General features: G+C 41.8%; 1 protein-coding gene across 3 annotated transcripts in view; it reads left to right on the top strand.

Annotated features, from left to right (window-relative positions):
• The window catches only part of MYO5A (myosin VA), a 97,682-nt gene that overhangs the window by 25,570 nt on the left and 44,596 nt on the right, over positions 1–27,516 (top strand). For 2 of the 3 annotated variants that reach the window (XM_075160089.1, XM_075160088.1), the window contains exons 5-13: positions 11,493–11,649; positions 15,777–15,920; positions 17,141–17,222; positions 18,721–18,828; positions 19,296–19,402; positions 21,989–22,254; positions 22,825–22,906; positions 25,449–25,589; positions 26,381–26,506. In XM_075160089.1, coding sequence (XP_075016190.1) covers positions 11,493–11,649; positions 15,777–15,920; positions 17,141–17,222; positions 18,721–18,828; positions 19,296–19,402; positions 21,989–22,254; positions 22,825–22,906; positions 25,449–25,589; positions 26,381–26,506 — 1,213 coding nt within the window. Of the gene's footprint in view, positions 1–11,492; positions 11,650–12,744; positions 12,861–15,776; positions 15,921–17,140; positions 17,223–18,720; positions 18,829–19,295; positions 19,403–21,988; positions 22,255–22,824; positions 22,907–25,448; positions 25,590–26,380; positions 26,507–27,516 lie in introns of those variants that run through there. The other variant, XM_075160090.1, reaches the window with a different exon arrangement.

The raw sequence follows: 27,516 nt of genomic DNA, 5'->3' as shown, positions 1-27,516 counted from the left end.
TTCCTAACACTGTTAGGGAAAGAAGTTCTAAATCACTCTTACACAGGATCCCTTCGCCTGCCTAGTAAGGGTATATTGCAGTAATTAAGATAATGGGTTTTTTTATCAGCACTTTGTTGGTGTGGTTTGTTCCATTCTACTTATGGTTGATGCCAGATACAGCAGAGTTCAGTCTTTTTTAATTTAATAAATTAACTTGGAGATTTGCTTCTGATTAATTAGTAAAGTTGTCTAGCAAAGCACAAGTTGAAAGTAACATCTGCAAACAGAATTACGTACTGATGAGATCCCTATAAAACTCAATGAATACCAGGACAGAAAGCAACAGCGTTTAAAGCATCATTCTCCAAAGTTTTGCTTTTTCTGTTTGGACAAAGTGTAATGATTTATTCAATGTTAGTATGTATCTTTTTCATTAAATTACCTTTAATAAGTAGGCTGCCTCTGTGTTTTGTCAGATTTTCGGTATGTGTCTGATGGCTCTGAGCTACAGGAAGATTTTTTTCCTATCACTTTCTGTTTAAAAGGAGCTTGGTGAGCTGTTGAGAAGGTGTTTTGAAAGCACCTTGACTGACAGTCTCCAGTTACCCCAGGCATCCCAAGATGATGTCCTCGTATAAAAATGCAAGTTTGATCAGCTGCTGCTTTGCTTCCGAGTGTCTGATAAATGGATACTCTATTCTTCCCTGGCAGGAGGCAGGAGGGGATGGTTAACAACCCATCACGGATCTGCTTCCAGTTATGAAATGAGAGCCTGCTGCGGTGGGCTCTGTGCAAACACACAAGGGCCGCCTTTGACATATGACTTTTTAAATGAAACACTTACCTTGAGACAAGATGGTACTTTTCAGGCTCTCTTAAAATTAGAATGAAAAGGGAAATTGTCCCTTCTGGTGAGAACAGATGATTTTGGAATAGTCTCTTACACTTTGGGTCTGACATTTTATGATGTTATGGGTACAAGACAGCAGATGCGGTAATCAACATCAGGTAATCACTGCAAACATGCAGGGATTATTTTTAGGCAAAAGAAGGGTTAAGGATGGTCGTAGCTGGAAGCTAGAGTTCATGTGAGGTGTCCTGCTGGTAGCTAAGCAATGAGCTTTCCTAAACTACTGCAGGAGTGACCTCTGACTAATCCCTAGATAAATCAGTTCATAGTGCTGGCTCATCTTTGTGCTCCTCTGGAGTGCAATCTGTCATGATTTTGCAGCACGTGCTGACCTCCGTTTTCTTCATTTGTATGTGTCGAGGGATGTTACCGTCAATTCATTATCTTTTCACCTTTTGCCATTTTTACAGTCAAGAGCTGTGTTTCCTGGATACAATTAAAATGGCAAGTGGTACGATTTGTTAATTAAAAAAAAAAAGTACATCTGCTGGTTGTGAGAGTATTGCAGGACGTTTTTACCAAGCTGTTGTTGAAGAGGACCAAAAGAACTTGAGGTGTTTCACAGTGGCTGAGTTTGCAGCTGGAACAGACTCAAGACAATTCAGGTTATGCGTATATATAATAGTAATATTTCACTTTCGTTTGGCACTTTCCATAAACAGATCTGAAAGTCCTCTACAGAAGAGATCAGTATCGTTATTTCCATTTTATGAGTTGAAAGAGACATGGGGAGTGGGAGAGCAACTTCGGTGAGTTCACCAAGGTGGCAAAAGCAGGGCATAGAGCCCCTGAATCGAAAATCCTGATCCAGTGTCTGATGACTTGATCGCACCAGTTTGACAATAAAATACGTGAGAATAGAGTATGTAACTGATAGTGCAGCAGTTAAACGGGTTTCCTGGTAACGTTCTCCCAAAGCTAATTTGTTTTCAATGTACAAAAATTAACATGCTATATTTTGCATGCCTTCATTTCCCGCAGCATGAAGGGGTCTCTGTGCCAGGTAACATATTGCATAATAACGTTTGCTTTCACAGAAGGCTTCATGTTTTCCAGGCACTTCACAAGCATTCACCAGTCTGTCTCCTCTGATACTGGTATATCAATTTCTGCTTGTATAGAAGACAGGAAAGGCAGAGATGGTGTGCTGTGGCCATGCCCGGATCAGCCCAGAGTTGGTCCCAGGTGCTGAGCTTCCAGCCCCCGGTCCTGTGCTCAGAATGTCCTCTTTTCTGCAGTCGCTAAAGAAGGTGTCAGTGAGAAATGCTGTGAGGTTTAAAAAACCAGTTAAACTGGAAATATATTTAGAAATGTGGTTAAAGAACATGGTTTGTTGGACTAACGTTTCATGCCTATTAAAAATGAATGATTTTACAAAGAATTAATTTACTGCTTAGTCGGGAGCAATTGTTGTGACTCAAGGTGCAGCTGAATGTGTCTCTGAATTGCTAATGCGTGGCGTCCGTGAAGGCTGGGATGTGTCAGGTCAGAGCATGTTAGATCCAGATAGTCAAAATAAACCGATGGGTACAGGGTGTGCAGGTGGAACAGACCAAGAAACGGGGCTGCTGTTCTGCACAAGAAGCGAGGCTGGCTCCTGGGGCATAGCACTAGGAGCTTGCTTTTTCTTCCCCCCCACGGCCACAGAATGGTTCAAAGTACTTTAGTCTCTAATAATAATCCTTAGCGCTTACATAGCACTTTCTGGGCGTTTTACAAAAGTTTCCTTGTTAATCCACACAACAGCCCTTGGAGGGTGGAAAAAATAATTATCTGTGTCAGGCCGCACCTTTTGGGATGTGCCAATACAAGTGAATTTGGAGGCTTCGGCACTGGGAACGCCGGGATGACGTGGCTCTGCGGGGAAGGAGAGGCTGTGCCCGCTGTGCAAAGGAGCACTGCAAGGAGGAAACTTTAAAAATGAGGGAAAAGGGTTTCCTGCAGTACAGGTGAAGGTAGAGCGCTGGGGTGGCATTTGTTGGTGCTGCCTGGTTGCAGGGGAGACTTCTCCAGAGGAAGGTTCCCTCCCAGCTATGTAGAGAGAATGGAAAGGTGTGCTTGCGTTGTGTGGGCTGTAGGAAGCAGTTGGAAAGTAAGAGGACAAAACGGGGGTGCTTTCCCATGTTAAGGAGGCCAAGAGCCAAATCCAGAAACGGGATAACAGAACTTATTTAGGGCTGCAAAGAACTTTGTGATTAAAATAGTTTGTTCAGAAGGTTGACGAAGGGCAAGATGCTGCCTCCTGCCCTTGATGAGAGTGGCCACGGGAAGGCTGCCCGGACCTGGCTGCTGCTGTTCTCGATCGGTCTGAGAGCATTAGAAAACTGCTGAATGAATTCTTATTTATTTATTGATTGAACAGTTAAATTACTTCTACTTGAAAAGCAAATCCTGGGGTTGTAGAGTTGCCAGTTTTCATAATGGCCCCTAACAGATGCTGCACACCCTGGGCTGAATTTCAAAGGCCTTTGCACTGAACAAGTGCTGCTGAACAAGCTCAGCCTTGTTTGCTGCCACAACACTGCGCTTACGCAAAGGTGAAGCTAAATATATTGCACTGACTCGTGTTAAACCTTCCAGGGCTGGTGGGTTTTACAGCTGCCTTTCATTTTAGGGTAAGTGTAAAAAGCAATTTTGGTCTTTTAGAAAAGCAAGTAACTGTAAGAACGGAAGCATCACACCAAAGTGGAGCGCGATCGCTCAAAGAGTGAACCTGGGACCTACCCCGACGGGGACTGGGAAGGGCAGGTGGTGAGGAGAGCACAGGCTGGTGAGCTCTGCAAAAAAAATCCTTGTATCTCTCCCAAACCACGTTTTGTGCTGAAAAAAGAAGAGTGTTCTAGGAAAAAAAAAAAGGATGTATTTTGGTTTCAAGTTTACAATCATTGGTATTTTTAGGAAACACTCTATTTATTTCAACATTTATTGAAGTCAGACTTATTTAGTGAGCTTTCAGATGAGGTGTGCAAAACCTTATCATTTCATCTTATACCACGGATTTCTCCTTCTGTTGCTTTCTTCTTTCCCCTGCATTCGTCTGCTTCCCACGCATCCTCTTTCCTACGCTGGGAGATGCCCACCCAGTCCCTTGAAGACGGTGCTCCTTTAGCCTGCCGGGGCTGGCCTTCTGCGGCTGGGAAGTTCCTTCCTAAATTTCTTAGTAAGTTCATCAAGCTGCTTTCTGTGAAGCTCACAAAACATTCGATACTACACAGAACTCTCAACTTCATATTGATACCTGATGAAAGCCGATGGATTTCACAAGAAAGGAGTTTAAAATCTTTCCTGTGGGTAGTTATTCCAAGACTGGATAAGCTGTTTGGAAGGGGTGGAGTGTTAGATGTATTTCTCTATTCCTGTAACATCAGTACTTCTAAGTTATTGGGGAACATCGAGAAAGCAGTTACAATGATATTTAGCACTTCCACACTGCTTTTATTTTCAGTGTATTGTGTAAACTTTTTTTATTTCATCTTATCTATGAGGAAGTTATTTGGTAAAATTTTCTGTGCTCTTGTTTTTGTTATAGCTGCCTCGTGGGGGGAAACTGATCTTTGTTAAACAGATTTGTTTAGGCATGCTCTCAGATACAAAGATGTGTGAATGTTCTGACTGTAGATACTGCAGGTTATTTCGGTCACAAATATGCAACAGGGATGCTGAGAGATTGATTGCAAAAAATAGGATGCTTACTTAGGTCGGAGTTATGTTTGCATTGCTGGAGACACTTAATCATCTCAGCTGCGTGTATGTATGTGTACCCTTGCCCAGTTTGGAAATCTGCTTTATATTGTAGGGTGTAAAACATGTCCCTTAGCTCAGACTAGGTTTGTGTTGGTCCCTGGTTAATCCTGTGGCTCTCAGAGTAGCTGCAGCTAATGGAAGCGCAGCAAGATTTCAAACATGCCAGCATTTCAGAATGAATCCTATCTGACCTTTCAGCAATGTCATTAGTTTTTAAGTTATTTTCTTGGGTTGGTTATCCTGCTGCTGTAATTCAGCTGTAGGACGGCATATCACTAAGTTCCTTTTCTGTCTTTGATGGGCAGGACACACATTGGTGTCAGTGGTAATTATGTGTGTACGCCGAGAACAGGATCTATCCCAAATGTTCCCTGAGTCACAGGTTCCTTCCCTGTGAGTTTGTGTCAGGTTCTTTGATCATTCAAAATTCACTGTTTTGAAAATGTAAAGCAATTTCAGGCTTACAAGTCTACCTTATTACCGCAGAACTGCAGTAGAGGAACAGCAGTGAGATAAAGCAGACCAGGCTGTCACTGCTAGATTAAATAAAAGCTGTTTATTGTGTTCTTCTTCTTGCGTTGAAGCAGTAGGAGATTTCAATGTTTGAAGATCACAGGATCAGGCCTTTAGCAGCAGTTTGTGCTGGTTTGATTTAAATAAAAAATGAAACTGTTATATGCCATGGGGTTGGTGCCCTTAGTCATAACCTAAACCTGTTATTCCAAAAGAAAAGAAGAAACCAGTAGCAACTCCACAAAAAAAAGCAGGAGATTTAATTAAACCTCTTAGCACTGGAGCAGTGAGGGGAGAAGATGTCCTGAAGGTGTGGTGGTCTTCAAACCTTCCTTAAAAACATCAGCACCTTGGCAATGTCCTCGAGATTAACAAACGTAGATGATTTAGGATCAATGGCAAAGTAAGTACTAATTTTCTTCTCATCAAATTGCCCTGTTATTTGGTCTCTTCATTTTATATTAGGGCTAACTCACTCTGATCTTTTCTGCCAATCTCATCTATGTTATATGGCGTTGAGACAACTCAATTTTGAAGTAGTTCATCACAGGCAAGCATTTCAAAGTCCATATCAGAATCTTTTAAACTCAGCTGTTAATGATACACTTTTGCCAGAGATGCTGGTGGCTTGGGTATGGATGGATTGATAGGAATATTGAGGTTGATGTCAATAATTCTATATTCTTTTTGTTTGTTTTCCCAGGCTGATGTTTTTGTGGTGTGTGTGCTTATATACATCTATTTGACGTTATTTGCTGTGGAGTCATGAGTCTGAAAGACAAGATCAAGTGATACATCCGATGCATCAGTCATAGGAAGCAAAAAACCACAAAAACAATGTTGTGCTTTGATGATTAAATTGAATAGCTGTGGGCTTCTTTAATCCCATCTGAAATGCTTATTGATGGGTAGGTTTTTAACTGTTTTAGTGTTCCTGCTTCAGAGAAGCATTTTCTATTAGTATGGAGGAAGAAGGTAAACAAAGATATCTGTAGGGGTTTTTCAGTCTATATGTCTTGATTATCCTGATCTGTTTGGACAGTTTGCTATGGAAATAACGGCTGTGATGCAGTAAGCTGTTTTGGTTTTTGAGGGAACCAGCTTCAGTGGGTGTAGTGATCTTAAGGAATGAAAATTGTTTGAAAATTGACAACTCTGCCCTTAATATTAGTAACTTTAATGTTTCATTTCTTGCACTGTTTTTTCTTTCTTGCCTCAATTTCTCCATTGGTCAACTGAAACCGTTAAAAGCTGCCTTAGATAATGACAGCTATCAATGATTAGTCAGTGTTGTTGCAGCACTCTGTACACATTGAAGGTGCCCAGTGACAGTCTTGCTCTTGCTTCCACTGAAGCTGACAGCTGTGACCTCATGGCAGGGGTGTTTCCTCCATTCTGAGCCCTTCTGAAAGCATCTCCCTTAGATTTTTATGAAATACAAAATTTAAAGTTAGTAGTAGTCAATGCTATTAAAAGTATTGCATTAAGATATATGCATATCCTCAACAAAGGTTTTTTTTCACATCTCGAAAACAAGGGTTTTTTTTTAAATCACTTTCTGGTTTCTTGTGCATTGTCATTTCATTCGTATTCTGCACAACCCTTTTCTGCCTGCAAGGTATCTCAAGTCAGTTTGTAGCACTCTTTTTTCTCCAACGCTGAGCCTCCTTTGAGCAGAAGCTATCTTCAGTGTTGAATTTTGCAATGGTTTTTCAAAGCATGAAAAACCCCAGCTGGAATGTAGGTTGTAATCTCAAGCTTCCAGGAGTTAGGTAAGTCTACATCTATTCTGTTTTGGCACTCTGATAGTGAATTTCCTCATAAACATATTGCCCGTCGACAGAATTCTGTAGGTGAAGCAAAATTGTCTTTAAAATTTACCAGCCTATGCACAAATCTGTTTCTGTCCTTTACCAGAATTATGATACGACAAATTAGTGACATTTATTGCTCATTCTATGACCATTACTTGTCATAAGAAGTGGAGTTGTGTATGGCTTGGCTACGGCATCTGAATATTACCTTTCAAAATTAGACATCAGCATTTTTTTTGTGATAGCTAACACTGTTTTAAATTATCAGTTATTTATTCCATAGTGTGTTACTGTTCTTTTATTTGACAAGAAATAGCTGTTACCCTCCCATGACTCTTAAAGTATAGGCCCAAGAGAATGGATATGGAAGATTTCTGAGTCAAGTCCCCTGCTACTGCAAGCAATCTCAGCCCTGTGAAATGTTTGGGCCTGTCATCTTGAAACTGAAGTTTTACTTTGGTTTTGTCATTCCTTTATTCTTGTGCACTGTTCAGAAATGGGAAAAGCTGAATGTGATCCTGACCGACACCTGAACATAATACTTTGTGTTTCCGTGAATGGTAAACTGCTCCCAGTCAATCCGTTTCAGTCTGCTGGGGTTAAACACCTCTTTTCTGGTTAAACACCAGATAATTTGGCTTAGTATCGTATCACTGTAACGTAGTTCTGTATCCCAGGATGCGATTGTTACCCACCTTTGGGTGAAAGAGGACTCCTCCACCTTCTTGTCTCCCAGCTTGCTTTCCCTCATTTCTCTTTGTAAAAGCATAATTAAAATCTTCCCTCCATTCAGAAGTAATCTTAATTTTAAAATCATCTAATTATGTGCTTTATTCAGAGAAAAAGTTCCAAGAAGATGAAGAAGTATTGCATAGATAATGGATTGTGGCATCAGGCTGCAAAGTGGTGTCACACATAACGTTGTTGCCCTACTTACTTGTTTCACTGGCTGAAAGTTTTAATTATAGCTTTTTTTCTGACTGGTGACATGTTAAGTGCTCAAAATGCCAGGTCAAAGGTTGAGGTCTAATGATTTAGCTAAAAATAATTCCAAAAGTGTTATTTATACCTGAGAAAGAACTCAGGGTGTTGTTACTTGTGTTTTCTGGGGATTTTTTGGTTTGTTTTGTTTTTAATGCAGCCTGATTATGAAAATTTCATTTGGCAAAAGCAGAGGTCATATTTTAGACTGACATTGCGTATACCAAACCATTAAAAATAATTCTCACTACCTTTCATGCACTGTCCATGGTATTTTGATTCTATTTTACTTGTTATTTACTTTTCAATGTGGCATTTTGTTTCTTAAAAGTTTCTTTAAATTTTAATGACATAAAAGACCCCTCTGCCGAGCTGACACGGCTGCCTGGCAGGACTACCCCACCCTCCTTCTTAAAAGACTTAAGTATCTTGCTGCCTGTGGTGGGACATCCATATGCCAAGTCCTCCCTGGGTTGTGGCAGTAACAGCTCATCCCCTGCCGCTGTTGCGTTTGGGGTGTTGTGTTACGCTGTCCTTTGTCCTTCAAATGTCGAGTGTGATCTTGCCTGTTTTGTTGTGTTTTCCTTTCTCTCTGCCAAAAAGCAGAAAGAATTATATGCTAGAGGATGGTCACTCCAGTGTTTTAAAGCAAAACAATGGACTAATGTACTTCTGAAGACAATAGTGGCTCTGAGCGTGGATGGAGCGCTGGCAGGGCGATGCGAGAGGACTCCGCTGCAGACAATGAGCCAGCCCTTTGTTTCTTATGATTGCTGTAGCTGCTGCAAACACAAATACTCATTGCAGAAGAGACGGCAGCAACGTTTTCAGCTCGCACAGAGCCAGCTATATCTTCTTTAGGCGAATTTATGAAAAATGTATATGTATATGTACTATACAGTAATATAATAATGGATCCCTTATTCCTGAGCACATGAATGAGTGCTAAAGAGTACGTCTTCATATCTTATGACATGAGGGAAGGAGACTCTAGGCTAATTAGCAACAGTATTCTTAAGGAGAAATTATTTCAAGCTCGTTTTTTCATTACTGTCTTTGAGAACAGGGAGCTCCCTCCTCTGCAGTGCTCTGAAGAGCCCGGTGTTCCCTACCACCCCTGAGCTCCCGACTGCAAAACCAGCCTGCGCTTTCCCCGCTCACACACATGTCCTTCAGCCATGTGACAGTGACAAGGAGACACCTTTATTTCGACGTTCCTCTTTGGCAGCAGAATTAGTTTTTTGTTGACAGTTTTGTCAGGAGTCTGTAGTACTGAGGTTGCATTACTTTGTTTTCTGTATTTTGGGAACTAAGCTAAAAATAAACTTAATCGTCAGAGGATACATTTCATAGAACTTGAGCTTCCTAATGATATTTAATACATGAAACAGAGCTGGTGATCTACAAATGAGAAGCTTGTTATGTCGTTGCCCATCTCCTGTGTTAGGCAGCTCCTGAAATCAGAGCAGAAGTTTCCTATTTTATAACGGTGTGGTTGGGTTTCTTTTCTGTGTGAGAGAGCAGTGGCGGGATAGAAGAAAGAGCACTGCTGCCCTACCAGGAAATTGTTCTCTGGTTTTGACTCGCTGCAGGAACTGTCTGTGTGAGAGGAAGATTGTTTGTTATCGGTCGTCCCAGTTAGGTCTTTGGCTGGACCTCTCTCACTGCTCTTTTTGAACGTGAGCATCCATACAACTCACGCCACCTCCTGACGCGCAGAGCTACAGGCTGTCCCTCGTGCATGTCTCTGCCGCCAGAGGACGGAGGGAGGGGGGGAGCGGGGAAGAAGCAAGAGTGTTTCTTCTTCCTTTCCCAGCTGGAAGTCTTCATCGCTACCGCAAGCCATCCAGGCACCACAGACCTCCCTCGGGAGGTGCGCCGCAGGCTCGATGGCCGCTGTAAGGAACGGTCTCACGGGCGGGTGTTTTCACCTTCCTGAGGCCGAGGCCGGCATGTCTGGCAGTGCGGTCTGCGTAACCTGGGCTACACGCAACCTGGTGTCAAGCTGAACAGTTGTGCTTTCCCACAACTTTCCCACTGAGACTGACAGCTTGGTGTATGTGAATGTGTGAACTGTGCTGTAGTCATTCGCACCTATCGCATGTGTTAAGTGGAAGTTGAGAACATAAAATTAGGTTGCTTTGATCTTCCTAACACTTTTCTATTAAATTTAAATTGGCACCAGCCGTTTAAAATCATTTCCTTTTATCAAAATGTGGAAAACCTGCTTCAGCCGATGCCTTCATTTGGTTAAATGAGTCCCACCTTGGCTCTCCTGGAGATGGGTGACGTAACCGGCAGCTCCTTCAGCCCACATCTTTGTGCAACACGACGTAGATGCTGGAGTCTTGCTCTTATTTGGGGTTGGGGACGTTTTTGAAGATGGGTAACAGCTTGAGAATAACAACGTGATCTGTAATTTAGCTTCATAATTTCATCAGCAGCTTTTTTTTGACCATCTCTGAAATAGAACCCCAGATCTCCTGGAGGACCTTTAGGCTACAGAAACCAAATAGTTTTTCCGTGCATATTTCTTCGCTTCCCCTGCGTAGCCTTTACTGGTGGCCTCAGCAGGCGTTTGGAGGCTGTGCAGGCTGTATGTGTGCTGCCTGGACATGTGCATGCCCGAAAGTTCATTCACAGTTACTGTGCTGTAAGTGCAGCCTGGTCGGGGGCTTGGTCATACTTTGTTCCAGCTCTGAAAATCTTTGGGGTAAAATTTTATTCCTTCTTTCTCTGCTTTCCAGTATGTAAGATAGAGTTAAGCTCATCCAGTTCATAGGAGCATTTTGAAATGTCATTAATTTTAACTTCTTTTGCTTTGGAAATATAAAATACTGTATAAAGCATGTATGGTCTTTATTTTAAAAGATTCGGGCTATATAAATGCTAATTTCTATCCCTGTTATTTTGTAGTGTGTTTATTAGTCATACAGTTGGGGTTTATGGATAGAGCCCTCTTTGACATGAGAGAAAATTGTTTTAGTAGCAAATGGAGATTATTTTTTTAGATGAGAAGAAATGACTTCACAACAAAGGGATTGTCTTCACTCCAGAGCTGCTATTTGTGTCGTGAACAGCCCTGCTTGAATTTTTCAGATTCAGAACAATTCTGGGAAAAGCTGGTCATTAGATCAGAAGGACAAAAGGTTTCTGTTGCTGACTCTGCTGTTGATTTCTCTATCTGCAAGATGGCTGATGAGCACTGATAATTTAGTGGAGCACTTTACCGGAGACCCTGGATAGAAGTAGCTGCAGAAGCCCGTAGCGAATAGTGGTAGCAGGTACTTTATGTAGGCAGGTTCTCCAGAGCAGCTCTGCTGGCTGGCTGGGCCGTGGCGGCAGCGTCAATCCTGACTGAGCATCCTGGTCGCAGGCAGTCCAGTCAGCCGTTCGGGCAGCGTGGTCACTAACAGCCTTCTTTCTGCCACATACATTTATATTATTGCTGTATTGCTAACATTTATGGTGGAAGGGTTGTTGCCGAGTTGGGGACACAAAAAAAAAGTGAGAGAACAGCTGGTAATTAACATCTCTTTGTGTTTCAGAGATGAGCGAAATCAGTCAATCATTGTCAGTGGGGAGTCTGGAGCCGGAAAGACCGTCTCTGCTAAGTACGCCATGAGGTACTTTGCCACGGTCAGTGGATCTGCCAGTGAAGCCAATGTTGAGGAGAAAGTCTTGGCCTCCAACCCTATCATGGAGGTAAGAGAGCTACTGCACTAACCCCACCCTCCAGCTGCAGTTATTATTCTGGGGCTAACATAAGCATTCAATAGAGAGAGCGATCCATACTTTTTTTTTAAGGATCAAAGAACCTAGAATAAACATCTTCTAAAATTTTGGTTTTAATCCATTTACCAGGAGGTGCTTTAGGCATCATTTTGTGTAGTATTTATGAAAGATTGAGAGAAGGCAGGAGGTAATGTTTCTGTATTGCTAATGTATTTCACATAACAAAGTGATTTTTATATGAATACTGCTTTAAATCTATTCAGCTTTGTAAAACTGGTAGTTCCCAGACCGCTGGCCAAATGCGAGTACAGAAGACTGTTTTTGTGTGTAAAATTCCAAAGAGCATTAAAACTTCTGGTCTTACCCACTGAACGTGTAGGGGCAGGTAGATTATACTTTGAAGTGAAGAGAGTTGTTGAGTAAAGCAAACGTTCAATTTTAGGAAATGTGGTTAGGGAAGATAGACTGAGAAAGCAAAGTTACATGAGATGTACACAGTTTCTTTCAGAGCGGAAAAACATGACAGAAGACATAATTTTGCTATAATTAGCTCAGACTAATGTTTCAGTTCTGGAAATTTGTGTATCTAGCTGCAATCAAGTCCCAAAGCCATTGCCTTGGGAGCGTAGGTGCTGGCAATAGGCTGTGAGATAACATGTACGGTTCCCTCCTGCTTCAGGATCTCTGATCTCCGGGAAGCTCAGGAGATGCTGTAATTCTGATGTCGTGGCCAAGCAGAAAACATTTCTTAGGCTCATGTGAATTGTTTTTTGTGTCTTTGCCTTTGCGTAGATTCAAGTTGTAGCTGAAGTTAAGGAACTATGTTGAGAAATGATTCACCAGAGAGAAACCGTCTCAGGGGAATTCCTTGAGAGAAGTAGCACTGTCCGTAGGCCGGCGCATGTGCCTGCCTATGGGCAACCTAAGAAAAATGCTTAGGACAACTGATGCCTTGGTAAATGTTTAGCATCTCTATGCAGTAATGTGAAGTATTAGTGGATAGACATGAGTGAATGGAGTGCACGCAGTGAAATGTGAAATGCAAAATGCTGCCATTGTTTTCTTTCTCAGGTATTTTTAAAAATGAACTGTGTTTTATTCCTTCTTTCCTCCTGGCGTGAGGAGTTCATGATACTCAGACTGTAGCTACCCCATCACAGTTGTGTGTGTTCTGTCACAAGGTAATTGTGCCTGGTTTGTGGTGCTGTGTGGTGGTTTGAAAGTGTTTTGTGGGATAAAACAAGCTGTGCCGTGATGAGCAGTGGGCTCTGCTGTTGTGGGATCCAAACGTCCAGCCACGGGAGGCAGCCGGGGGAGCTGAGCCTTGTCTTGAGCCGCACCTGCCCCAGCGGAGCAGCCTGGGCCCTGGGGAGCCACGGCAGTTTTGCAGGGATGCGCTAACCCCCGAGTCCTCCTTCACCGCTCCAACATCCGCAGTAAGCGTCGTACCATCCTTGGCCACGTTGGGATTCGGTGCGTGGCTGACAGGACCGGGGTGCTGAATGCCCCTTCTGCCTTCCCCTGCATACCCCGGAGGTGGTACCTGGGGCCAGGCGTCCTCACCGCTGAGTGACAGCTATGGTGAGAGACTCTGCAGGGTGGGTCTGCAGTTTGCTACTTGTTTGCTGGGTGAAATGCAAACTGTCTACAGGTTTCCCTGCGCCACTTCTTTTCTTTGGTCTCAAAGCCTAAACCAAACATCCTTCTCTCTCACTCCTTGGATCCCACCTCCCAGTCAGTGGCCATCAGCTCACCACTAATTGTCTGATTTAATTTCCAAAACGAGGAAATCTAAATTGAGGACTAGAAATAAACTTTCCATCTGTACCTTTTTTTATCCACTCAAAAACAATGGTGGTACTTTATTTTTATTTTCTAGGGGTAACAACAATTTTATGAACCTGGGTATATCTAAAATTTCAAGTACTTTAAACATTGTTATAATTGCATGAAAGTTATCCCTTTAACTTCAAACACTTGAACTTTAAATAAGCTTTAGAGTGAGTGTTATGAAATCTGGTGTTGAGACAGACTCTAGGATAGCAAAATGAATGTTTCGAACTCTTCAGTTGATAAATCAGCAGAAACACAAATTAACCCATGAAGATTAGGAAGAAAATGAGTAATTCATTTTAGAAACAGGAAACTCCTCATTTGCTAAGTTGATTATAAAATCTTAGGAGCAGAAGGTCATTTTATTTTTTAATTTCTATTTGGACAACCTGAACATCAGCATTTTCTGAGCTACCATAATTAGTATCAGAATTTCACATCATCTTTGCCTACTAATTACTCTGTAATATCAAGTGACCACTATACATTTCTAGCCACTCTTTGAATAATTAGTTTTGTAGTCAATAACTATATACAGTTTTCCTATTGCAAATGTAGAAATTGTCTTAAAACACATTTTTATATGTAGTTTCCTGCCTCTCCTTCTTTGTTACCCTGTATAGCTATGCAAATTCTACAGCTTAGTATGTACTCTGGTAAGCACTCTTACAACACCAAAGACTTTCTTAACTCTTTTTATAAGTAGTACCTTTCAAAGTAATAATTGGTGTCTGAAAATATTGTAATGTTATATTGCTACCACCAGCAACAAAATATATCACAGTAGCAATTTTAAAACACAAGAAATGCGGTTTGAGTACGTTCAGTTTGAATGAATTCAGTATTTCTTAGAACTGCAGAGATGCAATTTGTTCTTACAGCCTTTATAGCAACCGTTCATCTGATACCCACCTTGACATCTGCTCGGTCCGGCGTGCGTGCTGCTGCTGCTGTGACGGGGATCCGGAAAGTCTAATCCCTGCTGTACCCGGCTGGCCCTTACCGATTGACTGGCCTTTTGTTTACAGATTTGGAATACCGATACTCAGCATTGCTGTTTGCTCTCATTTCTTTTTCTCAAGTTTTATTTCAGTACAGAGTTCCTAAGATGGCTACGTGAAGTAGGAAACTAGGACATAGGTACCACTCTGTGTTCTTTAGTTGTGGTGCACTTCAGAGGTACTTGATAACGTACACACATTATGATAAAAGGCAGCGTGCTGTATCTGAATTACTCCAAATGCCGTTGCTTTTGATACGGAGATATCTTTAGGATTTTTTTGGAAGGTGAATTGCTATATGATGTCTAAAACATGATCTAAATGAGAAGAGAAAATGCTTTTCTTTGGAGTTCAGCATGTTGTGATTTGCATGTCTTGAATTTTGATATATCCAGCTGGTACCTGTTGCGGGGTGAATCCTAACGCTGATGAGGTAAGGCAGAGGTGCACCAAGACCGTTCAGGAACCACAGTCATCATTTGCCCTGGGCATCCCAAGACCGTGTGGTATAGAGGAAATACATTAAATATTGTTTATTGTGTATGAAGCTGTATTGAATTAATCTAAGAAAGTTAGGCAGGTAGGGCAGCATTGAAGACTGTCTCTAAGTCAGTAACCAAGCTGCTATGGAAGGGATTCAGTTTCAGGCAAATGACATCAGTCTGTACATGTTGATTTTTAGATTATATTTAGGCACACAATAAATATTTTATAATGATATGTTTGCAGTAGTAGTTTGTAAATGTGGTTGTTTATGGAGTAATAATAATAAAAAGCTGTTAGCCAGATAGAACATAGGGGCTGTTTGCTGGACTATGGATTTATGATAGGTAGACTTACAGAGGTTGCAAGTACTATACATATATCTGTAGACATACATATATGAATATATACAGTGTGAAATAATTGTTACAGTTTTATTAAGTCCTTAGAAGAAATTTGGGTGTATGTGAGCATTCTGTTAGACTCTTTAATTCCTTTTAAAAGACTTCAGAGAGCAATAAAGGATTTTTAGCTGGAAAATTTGATTATGTGGAAGTGAAATCATTGCTAGGAAGATCAGCTCCCGATCTTGCCTTAATGAAATAACTATATTTTGATGTAACTTGTTGACCAGGCGGAGATCATTCTTTACTAAGTTCTAGATTATTTTGAAACCAGGACAAAATTAATGTTCTTAAGTGTTTTGAGCCATGTAGATGATTAAATAGATTTGATGATTTCTAAAAGCTGTTTAACCTTTACAATATTCCCTTTTTTCAGTCTATTGGAAATGCCAAAACTACGCGGAATGACAACAGCAGTCGCTTCGGGAAATACATTGAAATTGGTTTTGATAAGAGGTATCGAATCATTGGTGCTAACATGAGAACTTACCTCTTGGAAAAATCAAGAGTGGTGTTTCAGGTAATATTGATGCAATCTTATTGTATATTTGTGTGACTATGCTAAAAAAAAAAAAAAAGCTATTGCTTGCTGATACTAGTTCTCTCTCCTAAGAGATGGCCGTAATAGTGTATTTGTAATATAGCACATGTGGGAAGAAAAGAAAAACCAAATCAGTCCTTCGTTGTACAAATTATTCGTAGTTGTAAAATGTCTATTAAAAAGGCTGTGTATTTAAACATGAAATACTTTCAGTGCATGACTAGGTACGAGTTTGTGCTTATCATAGTATTGTGGAATAGGGCTTCAAAACCTAACAAAAACCACACACGCTCAAGAAGCGCTCTCTGTTGTGGTTTGTTAAGCTGCCATCCTAGCTCACTTTCAATCTCTTGTTAAAACCCACTGTTATCGCAATAATTATGAATGGGTCTTAATTGCCGTTATTTAGGCAAATGAGAATATGTAATTTCGTCTTTCTTGAACTCTCTTCATTTTGGTATTTCATACTTGAACCGATCCACAACCTTTTTGTCTCCCACATTTCCTCTCCATCTTTGCCTACCTTATAGTCTAGAGCTCAGTAAAAATGAACTTGACTGGCTACCTAAAAGTATAAACCAAATAATTACAGTTTGCATTGTGTAGGGGTGTTAAGTTAAGTACATTGTGTATTTTAAAAATAAGAGACTTCTTGCACGTGGTTTAGCTGGAAGAGAGTCTTTTTCTTTTTTTTTTTTTGTTTTGAAGTTATGAAATTTAGAGCACTTAAGTTCAGAATTACGGTGTTGGTGATGAGTCATAACCTTCTGAGCTGTGTTTGTCCTTCATTTTAAAATTCCAGCTTTGTCTTGGCAAGAAAGGTACTCCCTTCACCAGCTTACTATAAATGCTGAGACAAATGGTATTAGTTATTTTTGGAAAATGAAAAGCTTTTAAGTATGATTATTTCACCCACTCATAGAATCCTGATCTATATTTAATAGTAATCCACAGTTCTGAAAAATGAAATCATACATTTTTTTAAAATGAAAATGTCTGCATGCTTCTTGCTGTTGAAAATGAGTTAAATTAATCAAAGAGGAAATGCTAGATGCTGATTTATCTTTCCTTTTTTCATGCGGCTTCTATGCTCTTAATGTAATGCTAGAGAAAGCATTAAACAGTAATTCTTTTCTACTCATGGATGTTTCTGGCACTTGTTAAGTTGTGAAAAATAATCAATTCCTTTCTATTTAAAGGCAGAAGAGGAGAGAAATTACCACATCTTTTACCAACTTTGTGCCTCTGCAGCATTACCTGAGTTTAAAACTCTACGATTAGGTATGAAATTCACATTCACTGTGTTGTGCAATTGTAGGTACAAAGCAGCATCTCTGAGCTTTTTGAGCCATAGAACCAAAAGAAGAATTGCTGGCTTTTACATTCTAAACTTTTAAACCTTCAAATACTAAAATATATTGAAAATAACTAAAATGGCAGATCTCAGATTCTGTGTTTTTTTAGGTAAAATGAAAGTAATAGATTTTTTTTTATTCAGCATACTCTAATACTCTGCAATACACTAGGACTTACTATGTCCTGGATTCCAGAGTAGCTTTCCAGTGGCGAGAGTGAAATTCTCTTCTCTTGGTCCTTTAAAACCCTTTTTTCATGGCTCCAGCTACTAGAGAATTTTACCATTTCTGCGATAAGCACCTGAAAAGCTTATTTTGCATCTGCATGCTTTCGCTTGGGCTGTTACCAACAATTATGTTACCATCTCTGCTAACCTGCTGATCACAAAACTGATAAGTGAAATTTTTCATTTTTCAAATTAAAATGTTGATAAAGGAAAGGTTTCTCATTTAACAGGAACTGGTACTTTGTAAAAGAAAGGCATGATGATGACCTTGGGACAGGCAATCACCTCATCATTTTTAAAATTCAATATAAATTTCAGTGCTTCTTGTATATTTTTAAAAGTTAGCTTCATAGTGGGAAAACTGCACAGCCTGTGAGTGCTGATTTCTGAAATAACGTTCTGGTTTTAAAGTGTTTCTCTGCTCTTCTGTGCCATCCTGGCACATTTAGGATTCACATCTGCTAACAGGAAAGAAAGGAACTGATGTAATTATAACTAAAGAAGCCATTTAGCAGACTCCTCTTTCAGCGTTCTTGAAACCTTAGCGGATCAGAAGAAAAGGAGTCTGTTACTGCAGCTGGAAGCGTGGCCGCTGAAACCGTAGGAATTGACACAGTACCCAGGAGAGCTATTGCTCTCCCAGGGAAGCCCAGTGCTGTCCCCAGAGTGGTATGAAGCTATCAGTTCTCCAACCACGATTTCTTAGCCAGAACGGATCACAGATACTCGTAAGACTAAACCAGACCATAAATTAGAAACGAGAAGAAAATGGGCAAAATAGAATTTTTTAAATATCCTGATGCAATAATAGCACAATAATATCTGCCACATAATTCCAAAGTGCTGCTGCTGTCAACTCTGCACCTACCACTTGGGTGGTTGGCTCAGACTTGGACAAAAATTGCTTCCAAAGTGATTATTCCACAGGTGTGGAAATCTGAACCAAGGTTAGATAGAGAATATGCTTGAGGGCCTATTGTAGGAACCAGGTAGCTTAAGAATACTTATTTGCACTGTTAAATCTTGAAAAAATTCTCCTCCAGAATAAGTGGGTCTTATGAGCCAGAAGGCAAAAATATACTGACGTATTTCAAATCATGGATTCTGCCAGGAGCAACTTAATCATTACACAGCTTTACAGATGTGCTGTGAGTTTCTGCATCCGTGTGTGTAAAAGATTTGGTTTTTCTCTTACAGGGAATGCAAATTACTTTCATTATACGAAGCAAGGTGGAAGCCCTGTGATTGATGGTGTCGATGATGCTAAGGAAATGGTAAACACCAGGCAGGCCTGCACTTTGCTAGGTAATTTGTAATTACAGTCATATCCCAAGTATTTTCTACATTGTTCGTGTATGTTTTCTTCATACTCTGTTGTGTTTAAAAACTGGAGTGTTTGATAAACTTTGGGAGTTGCATTAAGAAGGCGTTTAAATTGCAGTGGAATCACATATCTAGTGTAGGAGGAGCACGCATTATATGAACATAAGCCGTGGATTGCCTTGGTGTAGCATATACAGTGTTGGAGGTCACTGACAAAGCACTTTGAAACAGCGATTCAAATAGTTCATTTTAATGGATTTTTTTTTGCATCTGGTTGTAAAATGTTTTTAATAGAAGTGAAGCCAAGCAGTACTGTCAAATGCCAAAGTCTCTGAAAAAAACACACAGCGGTCACCATTTTTCTTTTCTTAATAAATTTTTTCATCAACTGCAGCTTGTGGTTCTTTATTTCTCTCTCCATTCAAAACATTTTATTCATCATTTTTCAGGGATTATTGATTCCTACCAGATGGGAATTTTCCGAATCCTTGCCGGCATCCTTCACTTGGGCAACGTGGAGTTTGCATCTCGGGATTCCGACAGCTGCACTATTCCTGTGAGTAGCAGATGAGCTGAAGGCCATGGTTTCTACTCTGAAAGTTCTGCCTTCTGCTGGTTTGCAGGGACCTCTTCTGAAAAAGAGTAACAATATAAAAACACAAGCCATGTGTTTATTTCTAATTTGTTAACATTTTCACAGTTCTTTTTGCAGATGGATTCAACTCTTCTCAGTTTAGAGACTTTAGGCAGTACTCTCTCTATTATAACAGTGGCTGCCTTAATTTCGTTTCAAAACTGTAATTGATCTGTCCTAGAAAATTCTACCAGACAGGCTAGCTTTGAAGTCCTGGGCAGGTGTCTAGATATTTATATTCCTACATGAATACGTTCCCTGCCCACAGTAGATGCTTTGCAGGATTTTTTTTTTTAATGTTAAGTGCCAAAATGGCCTAAATAATTGCAAAGCAAATGCTTCGCAAAGTCCTCTGGGATGTCTAGACATGAGCATAGGATATACAGATATGATTCCTGTGACTCATCTAAGTGTTGTAGTTTTGTCAGTCCTTTTTTACCTTTGTGGAGGTCAGCAATGAGGACTGCATAGTCTTATCTGAAAAAAACCTCCTCATTCAGTGGGGACCAAGGCTTCTTACTGAAGCCCATATTCTGGAGATGAGAAACAAAAAAGATCCGGCTTGTCACTCTTCTCTTCCTTGGATTCACAAGTGACCAGTTTCTCCTTTTGCATTTCCTTGAACGTCTACTGCTGGACTACACAGCCTTCATCTTTCTCTCTCTTCAAATAGTAGCAACAGTTGCAGGGTTTTTTTCTCATTTTACTATCAGTCGCTTTCTCAAGAATCTGCAGCAGCAGTTTCTTGAGCTGAGACAATAGGTCCTTCATCGGGCCACAGATGATCAGCGTGCCTGGTCTGACACCATCTGTTCGTGGGATCTAATGGATAGCTGCTGTAAAACCACAGCAATAGTCTGGCTCTTTGGTGTGTCTTAAAAAGGTTTTCACTACAAAGAAAGCGTCATTTAATGATCGCAGGTAGAAAGCTGATGAGCCCCAGGACATGATGAGCTAGCCTGTGTTGTAATGGGTATCTCCAATGCAGGAATCCCACTGAATGAGCTAGTACAAAGCTGCAAGTTCCTGTGCAATCCTATCCTGACATGGTAAACATCTAGCAGGCGGCGGTGAATGTCTGCTCAATGGCATCCGTTACCTGAGCTGTGCTGTTCTCTGACAATAGCCGTGTCGCTGCAGAGCTCTGTCACCACGCAGACTGGTCTGCCTGGGAAGCACTGGTGCGGTGATGCAGTGGTGGTGCTTCAGGAGCTCAGCAGAAGGCTTCGCATGGTGCTCTGTGAATGAATCAGTTTGTGTAACGTCAGCTTGAGTAATCCTAATGTGACACTCTTTTGTGCAGTGTTGATTATTATTATTGCTTTATTATTGCCTTCTGAGCCAGTTGAAGTGGTATGGCTAAACTGAAACAAAACATGCTCAGTTAACTGGATTTTGGAGGTGTAACAGCACTGCCATGGGACTTGTATGCTGTAAGGACTGGAAGAAGCCCAAAGAAGTCAGAGGGACGTGGAAATAGAAAGATAAAGCTGATGTACCCTGAAGCTACTGGGCATGTAGTAACAGTCCCCTGTAATCTATCCTTGTCAAGACGCTGCTTGTCAGCATGCTGTTGAGCCACCGGGTGCAAAGTGAACGTGATGGGGAAGTAGTGTTCGGGGAGTTCCTTAGGAGGAAAGACCTGTCTGTCCTCCTTGATTTCTAGCTATTGGTTTGCTTGTTAGTTACAAGATGTAGTAGCTTAACTCATTGAGTGGTAAACGCACTGCATGGATTTTTATGCAGAAATCTTACATACCCATCTCAGTGTGCAAGCCTTGCTAGTTGACCCGGTTAAACCAAGCTCAATTTTTTCACTTGTACAGTCCAATTTGAGAGTTAGAGAACACCATTTGTGTTCCATGATCATGTTACTTATCTTTGTCCTCTCTAGAAGTGCCATGATCATGTGTTCCAATCTTTTAATGTTTGTCTCCAGAATTCACTGAGAAAATACTGTGTTAAATACCGAGACCAGAGCACTAAAGCCCTTCCGCACTTCTTCCTCTTTGTTCTTGCTTGGGCTGCAATGCCCCGTTGCCCGTCACTCCCTGCCGTGGATGTATATGAGCAGACCAGAGCACCACTCAGGAGCTGAAGTCCATTCTGTCCCCAGCACACAGCTGATGTCCTGTCCTCTGCATTTCTCTAGCTTCTTCACTCAAAACTGAGACAGTTAGTTACAAGAATTCAAAATACCAAGTCCATCCCTGTGAAGCTAGGTGATTCATTTTTGCGAAAGTTGCAGGTTCCCTGTGTAGGGTTTTTTGGTGAACACAAGTATAGTAAAATGCCTTTGGGCAAACTGTGGTTCACTAATTTACTTCAGCGACGTGAATGTGATAAGTGGGTAGGGAACTTGTTACGTTTTGAAGGAGGAAGAGCTGAGGAAGCTGCTGTTGCTGCTTATTGTTGGAGCACTGCGGGCAGGCAGTTACTCTGATTGCATGATTGCATGTGTGCTATTGGTAATACTGTTTCAAGACCTAATGAGATTGTTTTTATTAGCCCAAGCATGAACCCCTCACCATCTTCTGCGACCTCATGGGTGTGGAGTATGAAGAGATGGCCCACTGGCTTTGCCATAGGAAGCTCGCAACTGCCACCGAAACCTACATCAAGCCAATTTCTAAACTTCATGCCATCAATGCCAGAGATGCACTTGCCAAACATATCTATGCTAATCTCTTTAACTGGATTGTAGATCATGTGAACAAAGCCCTTCATGCTACTGTAAAACAGCATTCTTTCATTGGAGTGTTGGACATTTATGGGTGAGTCTTTTTGTCAGAGATACGATACCTTTTACGTAATTATCTTACTGCAAAGCGTCTTTGTCTTTATCATGTAGTGCTGCATGGATTACACAAAAAAATCCCAAGCCCTTAGCAGCTGCTTATTCCAACTGAAGGAAGTAGGTGTTTAGTTTTGACATGCTATCTAAGATCTTTGTCTTGACTTTCAGGTTTGACATTTATAGTGGGATTTCAAATTTTTGCTGTGGTAGTTCCTTTATGTATTGCATTGGGGAAAGTTACAAGGGAATTGTCATCTCATGGTTCCTCCGCAGTGGCACTTCTAGAGAGGACAAAGATAACTAACATGCTTTCCAGTAACATCCGTCCCTTCCCTGTGTTCCTCATCCCTGCCTAAAAAGGGAGCATCACTGAATTGCGCACGTACTGCAATTTGCCATTTCCCTGTGTGCTTCGTTGCTTGATTGTGGTTGTTTGTGCCTGGAATAATGCAATGAATTTGACTGGAGGGAGGGAATTTAAGATTATGGGGTCATTTAATCTGTTTTTTTCACTGCACTAGTAATTTTGAGTATCTGCATATTCTAGATTTGAGACATTCGAAATCAACAGCTTTGAACAGTTCTGTATCAACTATGCCAATGAAAAACTGCAGCAGCAGTTCAATATGGTAAGTAGGAAATGACTGGCATTTCCTCTTCCCTTTCCCCTCACCCAAGTCCATTCTGCTAATTGGATCCCCAGTGATTACGATGAATTCCTTCAGTCTATTAACCAGCTGTCCTGGCCGTGGGCTTTGGGGAATGGGGAAAGATCGACTATCTCCTAGAAATAGATTTTATGACTAACTGCTGCTCTGGGACTATTTGAAATTCTGATCACAGTAACAATTATAAGACAGAAGCAGTGTTTGGCAATTAAGACCCTGAGATTGCCTGTCAATGAGAGCACCGTGTGGATGAAGCTGGAGTTAGCTGCGTCTCTGTAACCTCCAACGAGAGCCTGTGCGCAGGCAGCAGAGAGCAGGGCTTTGCTGCTGGAGATCTGCCACCCGCGCTTCCTCTCCTGGCGTTATTTTTTGAGGATTTTCAGCCGCATCCTGAAGATGATGACTGACGTGTGGCAAGAGGCGCCTCTTCCCCCTCCTCCAGAGAGATCACGATTCTCTCTTTCTCCTCAGCCTTAGTGACGTTTGTAATTATATATCTTACCTGCATAATGATGAGGCAAGTTATTTGTGCCAAGTCTGTTGCTAGGCTGTGCTGCAGTACAGGAATAGCTTTGAACTCTCTTTACGAGCGTACCTCCATGGCGGTGCGTGCTCGCAGGACTGGATCCCCCTGCGCCGTTGTTCATCCCAGCGGCAGGGATGCGTGTCGGGGAGTAAGCCGGGCACTGGAGGAGGCTGGGCTTTCCAGCCCCGGCGTGCTCTTTCCGTGCTGGTAGTGCTGTAGCTGGCTTCAGCTCCATAAGCAGGATGTCATAGCTGCTAAGCACAAGGTGTCTTGGAGTTTTCTCAGCTCTACAGCAAAAATCTAGTCACTGTAAGAATTGTAAGGGCTCGCTTCTTTAGTAAAGATCACCGTCCCCGTGTTCCCTTCCCTCTCAGGCTGTTGCTGTAAGCACTCGTTTCATGAAGAATGGGGCGACGGGGCTTTTGTGTTGGTGCCCCACCAAGCTACCAAACCCAGCAGCGGTGGACATGGACCCATTGGGGTACACGGGGTGGAAGTTGTTTTAAATGTCTGTGGCGGCAGCCAGCAGGCCTTCATCTGCCGCCCGGGGTGGCCCGAGCCCGGCTGAGGGCAGGCCGCTCAGGGGCTGCCCGGCCACCACTCGCATCTCCAGAGCTGCTCGGCCTCCCCGGCCGCCCTTCCCCTGCCCGGCCACCCGCAGCCCATAAGGAAAATGAGTGGTCTGAAGACACTTCCTACCATGTAATTGCTAATTCCTTTACAGTGGAGAAATGGTTTTATGTTTTCTTTCAGGACTTGGGTTGGATATGCTACCAATAAAACGCTACCATTGGCTTTCCTGTCAGGAATTAACTCGGCGTGTAACGCAGCCGTTAAGCGGCGGGGTGGGAATGGCTCCCGCGGGCGCCCTTAAGGAGCGCTGCTTTGGAAAGGATGGCGTTAAGCTAATGAAATAAAAGGGATAAACCACTTTGTCAGGGTAGTTTTCTGCTGTCTGGCAGATGCGTGCCGGAGAGCTGCGAGGCGTTTGTGGCTTGTGCACGGAGCTCGGGGGGCGGCTGGGCCGGCCCCACGAATGCAGGTGTTTGTGGCGGCCCCCGAGCCCGGCCCAAGCGCTGCTCTCTGCTCCGTCGGGGTGTGCTCCGAGTTCGGTTCTGCCTGCCAGAGCAGTTAGCATGCATTAAAATTTAAATGGGAGATAAAATGTCATTTAAAATAACTGGAGTCAGCAGCCTTTCTGTTTTTAAGATGACTGCTTGTGCTATTATGACCACAGTTTGCGTGTTTAATGTCTTATTATCTTTTTTTCCTGAAGTTTTAATTCATCTCCTATGCACATTTCATTAAAGCTGTGCAGGTTTTTTGTGATAGTATTTTTGAATAAATATACAACTACATTGTTATTGATCTTCGTGCCAGATAAATCTTCCACAAAATTTTGCTTAAAGGATTTCTTGTGCTAATACTCCTAGAGTCATTCTTGCAGGCTTTTGCTGAAGAATATATTTTAATGCAATGCGTCATCTTAGAAAAAAAACAGCAGCCATTTAAGAGAAAATGGAGCTCTGTTCTTTTACAAGGAAACACAAAAGTATTTATAGTGAAATTTTACTTGAAATAGAGCAGTGTACATAGCTCCAAAATCATAAATGCATGGCACATCCCACTTTATAAGTTGCTGTTCCTGCACTTGAGGCTTTTTCTGGGTTTTGTGGTGTTTTTTTATAAGAGGAAAGGGCTTATATGGTTGTGGGACAATATAGTAAAAAGATAGGGAAAAAATAGACTTTATTTGCAGAGAATATGGATGAGCGCTTTGGTTTAGTCTGTTGTTCATAGGCCAGGAAAAAAGGTTGATTTATTTTTCATACACTTTCTTGTTAAAGGGTTTATTCAGTTGAACTAGGGTGTCACTTAACAGCCTGGATTAATGTGCCAAGATGAATTCAAGTGAGAGTTCGATGTATTTATTCTGCATTTTATTTCACGGAAAACTGTTTTCTTTTTGCCCTGTAGCATGTCTTTAAGCTGGAACAAGAAGAATATATGAAGGAACAAATACCATGGACCTTGATTGATTTCTACGACAATCAGCCTTGCATCAACCTCATAGAGGCCAAAATGGGAATTCTGGATCTGTTGGATGAGGAGTGCAAGGTGTGTGTTCAAGGGCTTTCATAGAGAAAGAGGTCATCAGCCGTCCTGCTTCTGGGGCCTCACAGGGAAAAGTCATCTGCGTAGAACCATCATTTTGACACTCTGCTGTTGAAAGGATTTGAAGAACGTACAAACAGAATTGGCAATTACAGGAGGAGAAAAAATGGTTTTAGTCGTGCTTTTTTTCCCCTGCTCTCCATCATGTGTCTGTATCTGTTTCTGGGTCTCTGATCAACCTTTTTATTGACTCTGGCGACTTTCTCTTTCCTGAGTGTAGCAAGTGCAGTCTTTGGTCCTGTCAGATTTCTCCAAATTGCCTCTGGCTTAGTGTCTCACTTTTTGTCTTTTATCTTAGTTTAATTTATGCCAAGCCATGTACAGGGGGTGGCGTGTGGTGTCTACTTCAGTGGAAACCCAACTTGGGGTTCTTGTGTATCGCAAAGCGTCACAAGCAATCTTTTATGGTGGTGGATGAGTTCTGACCCGCTGAGACGCTGCTCAGTCAGATAACTCACCTCTTGGATCCCCGCCTTCAGGTGTGTGACACTGGGAGCGTTATTAGCGTCCTATGTGTCACACAGCAGCTACAGCTGCTGCTGGGCTGCGCCCAGTCCAGAGTATTAGAAAGACAAGTGCCTAGTTACCAGCTTCCTTGCTTATGGCAGTGCTGGAAATCCAAGGAGTTGGAGTTTGAAAGCAAACCACAAAGTGTTGTCCCCTGTCGTCTTAGTTTCTTTTGCTACTGAAAAGTTTTCAAGACATTTTAAATGGCTGTGTGTTCTCTTCCGTAGATGCCAAAAGGCTCGGATGACACTTGGGCCCAAAAACTATATAACACTCATTTGAATAAATGTGCCCTCTTTGAAAAACCACGCTTGTCAAATAAGGCTTTTATCATCAAGCACTTTGCTGACAAGGTAAGGACTTTTCCTCCAGTACCTCTTTCCACGGCTGGTGTTGCTGAGCGTGTGAGCGGGAGGGGATCCTGGGTGGGCGGCTGTTGCAGGCAGTGACTGGGCAGCAGCAACCCTGGCCCTACTCGGCTTCTTGCAAAACTGTGCCTGCCTGTACACCTGAACAGGAGAAGAAGGTTGACCTGGCAGCTGAGCAGAGCCAGGGACACAAACAAGAGCTCCTGACTCCTGTCACATGCTGTAACCACTAACCATCCTTTTTCAAAACATGCCAGCTTAGTGTATTTGCAATTCACAGCATAATTGTATCAATTCCAGTTATGCTGTAGAAATACACAAAATAGAAAATCATATATCTCAGTGTAGTTTTAGCTAAAGAGCAACAACAAACGATGCTGGTTTTGCTGCCATCTTAATGTGCAAGGAGGAAAGAGACTAACGCACCCTTCTTGTTGTTGCTGGAGCGGTCAGTCCTGCTCCCACCCCCGCCTCTGGGCAGCGAACAGCTATTTCTAGGAAGCTGGGTGAGGGGTACCGCAGTGGAGTGCACGCGTTGTTCAGCTCCCACAGTGCATCATCAAACTGAGCAACTCCTCAGGTTAAAATAAAATAAAAAATTTAAAAATCCTGGTGAGATAATTGTCCTGTTAAACAAAGAAGCTGCCTCAGAATATTGTCAGCTTTGTCAAAAAAAGTTTGGAGAAGCTCCGGGATTCTTATCAGTGGGTCTGTATGTGCTGACAGGGGGGTTGGAGGCCTTTATTGCCTCCACTTGATTTCTCCCAGGTTCTTGAATTTATGCTTAGAAAAGGGGTTCTGTTCTTGTTGTGTTACCTTAATGAAAGCAGCAAGCACATCTCTGTAACTGTTTAGATTCATGAGTTCTGTTCTATTTGGTGGATGAGAGAACAAGAAGGATTTAATTAATATTTCATGTACTGTTCATTAGGCTAAACTTTGCTATTTGAAAACAAGGCTTTCCTATGCCTAGTCTGAGCAGTGAGGGCCAAGAA

The sequence above is a fragment of the Calonectris borealis genome, chromosome 11, assembly GCF_964195595.1.
Source record: "Calonectris borealis chromosome 11, bCalBor7.hap1.2, whole genome shotgun sequence".
Classification (NCBI taxonomy): Eukaryota; Metazoa; Chordata; class Aves; order Procellariiformes; family Procellariidae; genus Calonectris; species Calonectris borealis.
Note: the sequence above shows the minus strand (reverse complement) of the source record. Positions and strands in the feature narration are given on the sequence as shown.